This window comes from Mixophyes fleayi, chromosome 4, assembly GCF_038048845.1.
Source record: "Mixophyes fleayi isolate aMixFle1 chromosome 4, aMixFle1.hap1, whole genome shotgun sequence".
Taxonomy (NCBI): Eukaryota; Metazoa; Chordata; class Amphibia; order Anura; family Limnodynastidae; genus Mixophyes; species Mixophyes fleayi.
Genome location: NC_134405.1, coordinates 285,507,130 through 285,520,411, shown reverse-complemented (window position 1 = coordinate 285,520,411; position 13,282 = coordinate 285,507,130). Strand labels below are relative to the sequence as shown.

The 13,282-nt window shown below is 37.6% G+C and overlaps 1 protein-coding gene across 2 annotated transcripts in view; it reads left to right on the top strand.

The window, feature by feature from the left end:
• Positions 1-13,282, top strand: part of DOCK2 (dedicator of cytokinesis 2) — a 699,501-nt gene that overhangs the window by 106,979 nt on the left and 579,240 nt on the right. For both annotated transcript variants that reach the window (XM_075209814.1, XM_075209813.1), the window contains exons 3-4: positions 7,775-7,815; positions 13,221-13,276. In XM_075209814.1, the coding sequence (XP_075065915.1) occupies positions 7,775-7,815; positions 13,221-13,276 (97 nt within the window). The remainder of the gene's footprint in view (positions 1-7,774; positions 7,816-13,220; positions 13,277-13,282) is intronic.

Genomic DNA, 13,282 nt, shown 5'->3' with positions numbered 1-13,282 from the left:
CCTTGTGCTAATAATACAAATGTACTGCCACCAATAATATAGTTATACTGTGCAGACTAAAGCTGGATTGTTTCCATTCTCCCGTTGAATGAGCCTGTTATGTGTGATTAGTGAAACTCAATGATTTTGTCATGATCAGGAAAGTTGCACTGAGTTGCACTGAAACTTTGAGCTGAGTTTAAAATCTTTGGATTGTTGTAGGAAAATGCTAATATTTGGAATTGTGATTCCATGTATGTCCCACATTTGGGAATGTTGGGAGATATTTTCCTTTCACAGCTGCACTGCCTACGTGCCATGGCCATGCCCATTGACCGGATGCCAGGTACTGAAATGTTGGGAGGCATGTGATTGTGACACGAGCTGTGACTTAAGGCCTATGACTGTTCTATTGTGCATATTAATTTCTGTTATATGCAAACCTAGTATATTTCATCCTGTTTAGTGAGCCCTATAATGACTCACAGTGTATTGGAATCCAATAAATCGCTGTTGCTTTCTCTGTTGAACAAATTGTCCATATCTTAAACCAGTGATGGCTAACCTGTGACACTCCAGGTGTTGTGAAACTACAAGCCCCGGCATGCATTGCCAGTAGATAACTAGCTGATAGCTGGCAAAGCATGCTGGGGCTTGTAGTTTCACAACACCTGGAGTGTCACAGGTTAGCCATCACTGTCTTAAACCCTCTCCCTCCTTTTATATTATTCAGTTCTTTAGTAAATCCAAAGCCCATTGTTTCTGTACTATTAATTACCTATATTGGCCATCAATTACGCAGGAAATACATTGCTTGTAATCAAAACTGGTTTATTTTTTTTTACAGTACACTGGTGTCACAAACACACTCCCAGCTGCCGTGACTTTGGGGTGTTCACTGTATGAGTTTACACACGTTTCCAGGCCACAGTCTCTCTCTACCAATCACCCAGGTTATAGACCTACTGTATCGCCCTCAAACAGCGCTCACACCTCACACACTTCAGGTTTGCTACCACCTACTGAATACGGGCAATAGGACCCCAATATACTGTCCCACACTAGCACACAAGGCTTCTAGCTATCCACAGACTAGCAAGACCCACACTAGCAAGAAAAGGGTTAACACCTCCAGACTGTTACACAAATATAAATACAGGCACGCACAGCTTGTTAATCAAATGTATGAACAACTCACACACTGGTATTCAAAGGGTTAATTTGGTCGAGCTATATTCTTCTTAACAGTCTAATGGATTCATTAGAATATCAAGGACGCCACATATTAAATTATAGATTTAATATACAAAAGTACAGGGCATACAGATATAAGAAGAAATTATAACCGATTAATAGATTGACATACACAAGCAAAACTGTTTAAAATAAAAGGGGTTACATTCAGTGTGTCACTTACATGAATTGCATACTCATCAGCTTATCAGCATGGATTGAACCTGACAACTGGCAAAAATATTTTTTCCTTTATCATTAGCTAATGACATTAATGGCTAGTAATGAGAAATACAAAGTTATGTGCCACTGCAAATACAGTGTCAGTATGTGGTTGTATAGAGCTAAGCTGTTGATTATGATGGCTGCTACTTAAAAAAAGAATAAATAATGTTAAAAGCAGCATACATCCGCTTAAAATGATTAGCCAGCAGCAGTGCCATTGCTGGCTACCGCTAGCGCTGAGTGACAATGACAGGGTGGTAGTCTACCTTGTCAGAAAATGATGTCAGTCCAATCAGAAGGGGGCAGAATTCCCTAGAGGAATATGGTTTGCAAAAAATGTGTTTGTCTCTTCTTCCCCTAGTGCAATGAATAGTACTGGGACTGCTCCTAGCACCCATGTTAAAGTGAAAACTAGAAATAAGGGGGTGATATAAATTAGTTAAATAAATCATGATGTGCACTAAAATTGTAATTTTAATATTTTCAGAGTTTCAGAAATGGTCTTGTAACCTGTACAAGGTACAAAGAGTCTAATATAAAGCTTTTTTTCAGGATTTCTAGGGTATAAAAACTAAGCAATTGTTGTTGTATATAGTGTAGTATTGCAGTAAATCTTTAATACATAAATTTAAATAAATATTTAATACATTTAAAAAAAAATAGACTTATCTGGATGTACTCCATGTGGTTTGAATGGAATCTTTATGTTCATCCTACCTTACAGGAGCACAAAGGTCAAAAGTGGGGTGATATCCAGAGATGGTAATGAAGCCACCTAGAGGAACCCCATACCGTGGGGGGGGTTGAGTCCTCAGTGGGGGTTCTCTACAAAAATGGAGTGAATGCAAAATATAAACAGGATTCAAAATTCTATATAATTAAGTTGAAAATTGATTCAAAATTAGTAATAAATAAGTTCAAAATCATTAAAAAAATCATGTATATGTAAAACGTCACTTAAGTAAGGAATTCAGACACTAATGGTTTTCTATGAGTATGCTTAATCAAGAAGTGGGAACCAAAGTGAGCAGTGTGCATGACATACAAAACTAAACCAGTTGCGCATAGTCACAAATGAGTGGTCTAAGTTTGGCTTAGAATTTATTAGCTTTTTGAATATTAACCCAATACCACAAAGTGTAGTTATCTAATTCTATATTAGGCCCTAGGTGAACAAATAAAAGTGGTGGTATTTTTACAGCTACTTCTCCTACTGCTCTGATTGTAAAACTATTCCATTCACTTACATTTTACATACCACCACTTCTAAATCTCTTCTTCGACCACTGAATATATTGTCATCTTAACGGTGTCTCACTTACTTTATAGAGCACAACAATTTGCATGAAGAAAAGAAAAGTACCACTCAAAATATGTGACAAACTTAGTTTTGCAGATTTAAGTCAAACATATGAAATTACAGACAAGCTAGCCTATAGGCAATCAGACTATATGCAGGAGTTTAAGGATTAGCATGATGAACAGCAGTGGTATAAAATCTGCCACTGGCAAAAAAGGGCGAATTTGGCCAGACAACCACACATCTCTACATACAGGAAACAAAGCAATGCTAGTACCAGTTGTAATGAAGAAATAAAACTAATGCTGCTGTAGTTTTACCCTCTTACAACTTATTTAGAAATAAAAGAAATGAATGGATGGCAAAGCAAACTGTGTGCATTTTCTGGTGACACAGCCTCACAATATAAATTTCATTAGACACCCTACTGCAGAAACTACATGTAAAGTTTTATCAAGCAGAGATGATGATGAAGAAACACCCATGCATCCAGATGCATCCAGATACAGCTGCCATTCAGCTGACACATTAAAAATGTAAAAAAACAAAAATCCCCAGCTGTGTCTGAGAAGCATAACTCTTCTACCCCACTCCCTAAAAAACATTATATTGTGCTGGAAAGTGTAATTTATCATAGGTTAAGTAAAACTGATAACTCAGTACAAGTCTGGCTGATAGTTCACCATCAAAAAATCACCATCATAAAGTTCACAACTTTATAAACAAGCACCAATTCAAGAGCCATAAATTATGTAAAAGGAGAGAATTGTCAGTTCTGTCGTAGCTGTTTTCAAAGAAGGAGTCAGATGATTTGAGAATAAAAAAATCAAGTTTCTTCAAGCTTGCGTGAATCACGGACACTCTAGACTGGTTAGTGTAGAAGGTAACGACAATACATTTCTACATAAGTTTTATAAACAACGATCTTTGCACCCTTGCACAGAGGGGCATTTGGCTTGAAATTCACACTGATTGGTTAACTATTAATTACCTCTACACCTCTACTCAAAGAATGTGCCTCCTTAACCACAATGTGTTACAACATGAGGCCTTGTCTGAGGTTTTGCAGACACAGATTCTCTTATCAATGTTTCCAAATAATCTTTAGTACAAGACAGTACGGCCTTGTGCAAAAGGGTACATTTACTAGAAGAATGAAAGTCATAAACATTTCTTGCAAAACGTAGTTTGATTAAAGCTCTAACATATAGTTACAATAATAGCTGCTAGAATCAAAACTGAACATTCAAACAATTCTACATCAGTTCGGAGTGTGCAGAGATAAGATTGCAGTAGTCAAGTACATAGTGGGCCCTATCCATCAAGGAGCGCAATTTTCATTTTTTTTTAGAAGCAAACAAATTGCATGCACCTATGCCCGTGTTCAAGTATGACCGGATCTGAAGAAACATTTCCATTTGAATATGGGTATAAGTAGACTCTGGCTATATACAATACTCGCCGCATACAGACAGACACAACAAACTGCAGGATGCGCACAATGCATATGTGTAATATAAAGTGCCATCAGAACACATAGAAAATATTAAATACATTGACACCTATTATTACTATATTCATTAATAAAAATATTTTTTTATCATATTTTTTTTCCATGAAAGGATGCTATTAATGCCTACTGTACATAAAATGCATTTTTACCGTTGCGCTTAATTGCAAACACATGTTCCGGCATGCAAACGTGACTGTCATCACTACCAATCAGCACTCACACCAGCCATGTGTAAGTGATATGGCTAAAAATGCCCAGAGCATGAGTCGGATGAATGTGCTTCCGCTCGACCTTGGCAGGCCCTTACTGTATATACTGCCTACGTGTATACGTCCCTTCCCTCCCCCATTCCGACCTTCAAATCGTAGACTGTCATTTGTGTTCGAACTTGAATTGTGTTCACTGGCATAAAGTCTGTTTCTGATCATGTGCAGAACAATTTCACACAAAACATGGCCTGCAAAGGGACTTATGTTCCTTAATGAATCAGGCCCAGTATGTGCAGAAAGGGTAAGTCAAAGTGGCTAAGGAACATCTTGAAATGTTAACCGTGATGAAACATATGGAATGGTTCATAGTCTCCTTGGTGAGAAATATGGAATATGACAAATGATATGGCAGTTCCAAAAATAAAAAAATTCAACATGTTAATTACACGTTGAGCATAGTTGTTGTTGCTAGTGGTATTAAGGATAGAGATGGTGTACATGCTGATTATTCGGGGACTAAAGTTACACCTGATGAAAATTTCTAATGCCTGGAGAAAGCGTCAAATATACATCTGCTTGAAAATCCGGAACAGGTTTGAAATTTGATCAAATTTCTGTGGTTCAATGGCCATGAACACTTTCTTGGTACCATCATCTATAGTGACCAACTCTAATTTATGGTTCAAAATGTATGGTTCACATTGCTGCTTGCATTGCTGCTTGCAGTTTTTGTTCAGTAATCGTGTTTGACGGTTTTCCATTTGCATTAAAATGAGTGTTTTTAATTCTTTAAATAAGTAAAGTAAAGTAAAGCCATTCAAACCAGTTTGAACACTTTGACTTTTTGCCAATTAAACTCGATTTTTCAAATTGATCTAAAATTTGAGAAATTACATTGAATATTCATTGTTTATAACCGATTTGTCGAACCAGTTTACAACATCAATATACGTCAGGTGTCAATTGTTTATAATTATGAACATTTTTGGGCCCTAGGATTGGAAATTCACATCTAGCTTGTTCAATTTAAACATTATTATAATGTGTTTGTAAGCGCATATACACAGACACACTTAAACAGGGTTGGCATTTATTTTTCTTTTCAAGAAATATATGGTCACTAATTGGACTTATTTTAATAAAAAACTCTTAAGTACTGTTTTAATCACCAACTCCTTCGTGTCAGGCAACCCTATTATCCCTTAGCTTTGAAAATATTTTTTTTAACAGTCAGAAATTGACTGCAGGTAAACACAAAATAATAATTATACAAAAATATACAATTTACAAAAATATTGGCTTTCCTAGCATACTAAATTCTGGCTTATCAGATTTTGTTAGAGGGGTACCCACCTACGTATAAAATCTGCTCAGTGACTAATTCATAAACTTATTACATTTAGGGAAGAGTGTGGCAATGCTCGGCACAGAGTAGAATGCACACAGGGTATGAGAATATTGAAGAATAGGTTTGATAAAAACTTAATTGTGTTTTTATAGATCGAAAGAGATATGAAGAAAACAATGCAGCAACTACAATATATGGCTAATAAAAAGCTGATTATATTAAACATATAAATCTTTTAAGATATAGGTTGACATACATAGGTCAGAAGATAAGGCAATAACTGTAAAACAAAGAATTTAATTAACTGGGTAAACATTTCTGTTTGAAGTGATGATACTGAATCAATAATGTACATGTATGTGAGACCAGTCTTTTACTCTTTTACAAGGTACACTAGAGATGAGGAAACTGGTTCATGTAGGTTTGGATCAGTTGAGGTTTTGTTCTGTGTATATATATATATATATATATATATATATATATATATATATATATGCTCTACACCAGTGATCTTTTTTCTAGTGTGGACTTTCGTTGATATTGTGCAGATCAAACGATGTGAGATAAATCATGTGCACCAGTTTAGCTTTATGGCCAGTATAAGGGAGCCCTGTGATGTTGCCTTTCATAGTATATTGCTAATGTATTACAGCATTAATTATGAAAATGCAGCCATTGCTGTTTTCTTTCAATAAAGTTGGAGGATGCTCTTTAATGAATGCTAAATGATATGCAAATTGATCAGTATATTTTCAGTAGCAATAGCTATATTTCAAATCCATCTGATTTTTTGTTTAATCTGAAACCAAATGATGATTACTGCAACAGATGATAATGGCAAATAGAACTATTATTTTAATATCCCAATTATATTGGGCTTCATTAGGTCGTTAAGAGCTGGCCAGCTGACACAAAATACTGTCCGAAAATTGACCAAAAATTAAAGTGTCCAATATGAATCAAGGTAGAAAATGGTACATTCCTGCTTAAAGGAGAGACAATCAAGGACTGAGAAGGCATCCAAGGAAAATACCTCAGTACCCCAAAGACCACTTACCAAAAGAATGCTAGAAATAAAGTTGAGTCTTCCAAGATAGGATAGGGTATTGTCATCAGCCGTACAACATGCATTCTTAAACAATTACTATATCCAAAGGTAGCAGAGAACTTTAGCTCCACCCCCTTCATGGCATCCAGGAGGCTGCTTGGGCAGCACGGTGGCTTAGTGGTTAGCATTTCTGCCTCACAGCACTGGGGTCATAAGTTCAATTCCCAACCATGGCCTTATCTGTGTGGAGTTTGTATGTTCGCCTCGTGTTTGCATGTGTTACCTTCGGGTGCTCCGGTTTCCTCCCACACTCCAAAAACATACTAGTAAGTTAATTGGCTGCTATAAAATTGACCTTAGTCTGTCTCAGTCTGTATGTGTGTATGTCACCCCCCCTCAGCTAAAAACTGGGGAGGGGGTGACATTTGAAGGAGAATGTGAACTGGAAGACCAATGAGAAGCAGCCATTTTAAAGAGGTGAGCAAAAATGTTCACACTTTATGTGGTAGGTTAGCTTCAAAGTCTGCTATATATTGTGTGCATATATTGTAATATGAGCACAAGTATACACAAACACTCTAGTTATACATTAAAATACTGTACAATGTGTAGTGACCAATAATTACACTATGAAAAAGCATGGTTCTATGGAACCCTACATTCAAACTAATCTGTTTTTTTTCAGTCTTCCTGGTAGAATATTTTGGGAAGGTGGATTGCAAGCACCTGTAAATTCCCTCTAGCACACCTACTAACATTTGTTAAAGACTTTATTTTATATGTAAACCTTGTGGAAAACCAGCTCTTCAACTTAAATTTAGCCAGAATTTAATTTTACTTCTCTTATGATATGCATAGAAACCTTAATGTATGAACGCTATTTTCATTTAACAATTTGAACATGCTCTTTCATTTTTAGACTGGTACAAAGGATACCTGGTAAAACAGAAGTTGCATGAGGTAAGATTAAATTACTGTCCTATCTTTTATTTGATTTATCCCTCTCCTTGTAGAGAACATGACTGAACATCTTAAACGATTGTAAGGATTTATTTCCAGGCATGAGCTTCTTTGTTAATAAAAGACAAATGAGTACTGTTTGCTAAGTTTAATTATATTTTTACCTACTTGTATAAATGATTCATTTTTAGCAATTAATCATTTCCCATTACTAATTAATAGTGTCCTATCTATAAATTTACAAATTAAGTTCACAATTGATTTTGTCATTCCGTATATATCACTTAATAGCATAAAAGGCAAAGGTCATTATATCTATATTGGCATGTAAAATAAGAACACTGCAATAAGGATTGTGTGTGAGTTTTTTCTGCTGTCGGTGTGAGGACCTGCTTGCGGGATTGATGAGAGAAAGTCAGCATCCATCTGGGTTTTGGCCTGAAGTTTCAATTTACAGCCTTCAGCTATGCAGGCTCTGATAATAAAGAGTGCATCTTCTGGTGTTCAGTACTATGTTAAAGCTTTTTCACAACCAGTGGGCATTAAACAAGAGTTTTTTGTGCCTTTTCCCTCACGTACAACAAATTTCTACAGCTACTTTTGATTAAATTTTTAATAACTCAATCATAACTACCACAACAAACAGCAGGAAATAGCTGTAACCAAATTACTAATTTCTTTAAAATGTACGTAAGTTATGCATTTCATTGGAATAAGTCATATGGCTATGTGCCAAATATAAGGATTATAACACTACAGAACTTGTTTAAATGTTCCTGCATATACAGTATAAATCCTACTTGTATTATAGTGGCGTAATAACAGCTGTGAAATATAGCCTTATCTTTGTCAACCTCTGACATCACAAGTCAAATATATTGCTATCAAACGTTTTAGTTTGGCGGCCATATTAGAACTTACCTCATCTCCGATAGTGCCAAACATAAATATTTCTCACATTTATTGATTATTAGCTATTAATAAACATTACCATATATTTACCTGTTTCAGTCTTTCAACAGTTTTGAGGTGATCTCCTTTATCTTTATGTTTTACAGTTGGGGTGCATTATTTCATATGTATTTTACAGGAGAGTTAGGTACTATTACTTGTGTATTATAACCTTGTAATTATGTGCTTTGGTTTCTTTTTTTGTTCTGTCTAGAAACAGTCTTTCCTTAAGCTACCAATTTTTAAAATACCTAGAACTGAAAGCACAAACTTCTTCCTACTGTTCCACATTAACTGACATAAATGCTACAATCTAAAGATAAGAATTAATCTTGAGGAGTTGGTTTTGCTGTTTGGTTACTATCCTTAAAAAAAAAACTGTTGTTCAAAATCCATTTTACACAAGATGTTATCTGCTAGATTTCCGAATTACACATTAGCTGTCTTTAAAGAAAAAGACACTGGAACACGGAACACAATTGCGTTAGTGGATAACGTTACTTGGATTAGCTCCCATAAAGGTAATTTGCAGAGCTAAAAGCTGCAGCAGGAAATGCCTGATGTTCAGTTTCATAGCAGTACCCTGATGCTGACAAGAATAATAAAGAGCCGTATGCCCTCTTCTAGCAGTGCCACATGAATGTAATGGATTGGATCAGAAAATGCTAGTAAGGTGCTTGCAGAATGGTATTACCTAGAATTGTTCATTCTATTTTATAATTGTGTTTATATACAACTCTAGCCTTGAGCCTTATCTGAAGATTTTAGTATAGTCATATTTAAAGCTAAATATAATTTGTCATATGTTTACAGGGCTGCCATCAGAAACTGTGGGGCCCAGTACTAATTAATCCGGCATGCACCTCCCCCCATTCCTCCTCGTCACCGTACATGCCCTTCCCCCTAATCATAGTACATGCCTCCCTCATCACAGTACATGCTCTGCTCCCCACTCCCCTCATCACAGTACACCCCCCAAATCACAGTACACTCCCCTCCCTCATCACCATACATGCCCTCCCCCCTAATCAGAGTACATGCCTCCCTCATCAAAAGTACATGCTCTGCAGCCCCCTCCCCTCATCACAGTACACCATCTGATTACAGTACATCCTATATTCCCTGATCACAGTACATCACTCCTCCCCTCATCATAGTACATGCCTCCCCCTCCCTCCCTTATAAGAGGTAATGCCTCTCCCTCACTCTCTCCCTCCCTCATCACAGCACATGACTTCCCCTTCCTCCCTCGTCACAGTACATGTCTCCCCCTCCCTCATCACAATACATGTCTTCCCCTCCCTCCCTAACTCCCTTATCAGTAGAAATGCCTCTCCCTCCCTCATCACAGAAAATGCCTCCCCCTCCCTCCCACCCTCGTCACAGTATATGACTCTCCCTCGTCACAGTATATGCCTCCACTCCCTCCCTCATCACAGTACATGCCTCCCCCTCCCTCCCACCCTCGTCACAGTATATGACTCTCCCTCGTCACAGTATATGCCTCCACTCCCTCCCTCATCACAGTACATGCCTCCCCCTCCCTCCCACCCTCGTCACAGTATATGCCTCCACTCCCTCCCTCATCACAGTACATGCCTCCCCCTCCCTCCCTCATCACAGTACATGCCTCCACTCCCTCCCTCATCACAGTAGATACCTCCCCTCCCTCCCTCATCACAGTACATGCCTCCCTTTCTCCCCCCCTGGTCACAGTATATGATTCCACTCCCTCCCTCTCTCCTTTATCAGAGTAAATGCCTCTCCCTCCCTCATCACAGTACATGGTTCGGCCAAGATCCCCATATAAATGCTCTAATTCACTGACCTTGTTGCCTGGCCACCTGCCTTCTTTTCCCTTCAGCGATGCGGCAGCTCCTAGTCACCGATGGGAGCATGCCACACAGTAATGGTGTTACCGCGCACAGCGCACGAAGCCTATGAGTGTCTGGGAACAGCAGCATCGTGTTGGGGGACAGAAGACAAGCGACCGGGCTAGGGGGACTGAACAGACTAGGAGCCCAGACAGACAGAATGCCGTACCCCCCTGAGGGCGGCCCTGTATGTTTATGAAAATACAGTGTAGTAGTTTTAAATATATTTATTGTTTGCACCTTATACATAATATGATTTTTTTTTTTTTGATGGATTAAAAATCATTATTAGGATTATAATAGCAAAGAAAAAATGTTACTGGATAGCAGTAGCTAAAGTGATGCATCCTGTCTATGAAAACATACTACCTATCTAAGCAGAATGTACGGAACTTGAAAATAATGCATCTCATTCCAAATGCTAACTCATATTTGTTTTCTGTCCTGGATGAAATTCCAAGTATCTGGTATCTGGTTTTATTATGTGTGCTGTATACGGTAAAGTATTTAAACTGCAACTATCACTTACAACGGGGCGTTTCAACCTTTACTTATCATGTACCACCTTATGATAGTAAATATTTACCAAGTACCTGCCTTTTATGTATCAATTTATCGGAAGTACTCCCAATTAACCACTAGCATCAAGCTCTGCGTCTGACCTATTTTTAACACAAGACCTGTGCGTACTTTTGGGCATTACAGAAGGTAAAACATTTCTAATATTTGCTCGCACCTCATAGAGTTGTAAGCAAAGATCACAGATGTTTTTGTACTATAACCTCATCATGCAAGGCTCCAACGGGACTTTGCGCACAGTTGAATTCCCACTTATGTGTCCCATGTGCTGCAGCACAGTTTTTGGACACTACTTTTTCCATTTCAGTGTGTTAAAAAGATGTCACTGCGCTTGAAAAAGTTTATCTCTATGGTACCACATTATGTCCATACCCTCTATATAATGCAAGCAGTTTAACCAGTGCTGTATTTTTCCCATTGGTTTCTATTGCCAATTCATTCTAAGACCCTATTAATTTCAATGTAGTTGTGCACTGTATAAAAACTGCATTAAAATGAGTCGGACATAGACATGAATGGGCCATAGACATGAAATGAGTTCTAGGAATTATTTTTTGCCCACATCAATTGAAATTTGTTTCAAATTCCCAGGACACTTCTTCATTGCCAGCCACTCACAAATGGCTTGCATGGGTTACCTTTTGTGATTGGCTGAACAGCTAAGTGGTGTTTTTCATTAATTAAGTGTTCCATCATTCTGCTGCGGGGCTCCGAGTAGAGCAGTTTGCATCATCCTAATTTTTTTTTTCTTTCCGTGGATTAGAGCAATATAACCATCCACTTAACCCCTCATCCACTCTGCTTGTTCTCCCCCCTCTCCCCTGGTCCCTTTTTCTCCCTTGCACCACTGCCTCCCTTTGTGCCTGTTTTGTCCACCCTCCCTTAGGATGGAAGCTCGCATGAGCAGGGCACCCCTACCCTCCTGTCTCCATACCGACTCTTCTGCTCCGCCCTCACTCCATTTGTCTGCCCGGAGTTTCTGAAGCATTGGTACTTAGTGTTTATTGTTTTGTAATGTTTTACCCTGTATGGTCTACTGTTCGTACTATGTAAGGCGCTGCGAAAACCCTGTGGCGCCCAACAAATAAATGATAATAATAATAATATATTGCTTGGATTATCCTTTGGATTAAAAGAAGATCGGTCTTTGTTTTCCCCTTTGGAGTAAAATAAGATTTGTCTTAGGTTTTCTTATGAATTAGAAATTTAGGGCATTTCTCTTTAATTCCTTCCACATTTTCCTTTTTGGATTAAAAGAGCATTTGGATTGAATTTCCGCTTGGATCACACATTAAGGACATTTTCCCTTTGGATCACAAATTAAGGACATTTCACATTGGATTACAGTTTTTCCTTAAAAATGGCCAGAATTCAATTGGTTTGATAGATGCAAAGAAAATAACATTGGATTATAGTAGGAAGTTATCATAGAATGGTTGTTTTTGTAATAAAAGGATGACTATTTAATTAAACTTTGTTTTTACAAATGTACATTTTATTTACTTTTCTATACTATATTTGAATAATAAGCAGACCTTTTACCATTATACTGGGTCCTCTGAGATGGAAAAGTTGCTTTTCCAAGAGTCGCTATATTCTTTATGACCACAGTACCCCAGTTAGAGCTGGGAAGAGACCCACCGCTTTGGTAATGGGGGCCATGTTGTTTTTTGCGCCCACTCCATAGAGCCAGTGGGATCCACTAATTGAGAAACCCTGTTTTACATATATGGATGTGTGTGGATAGTCTCTACACTTAGTAATATCAATTTGGACAACATGCATCTAATGTTTGTAAGAAGTGGGTGCATCATTAAATGTAATTGTATTGTATTATAAGTACTCTGTGTTTATGGTTATGTTATGTTTGAGTGTGATATTGACCTAGCTACACCTACTTAGAAAATATAATTATATTTCTCAGTATTTTCTTTATATCCCCATTCACTATTATTAACATGTGTCTACAAAATAAACTTATAATGCTCTTGTTTACTACAGGGGATATTCCCTAAATCATTCATCCACATCAAGGAGGTTACAATTCAGAAGAAAAGGTATTT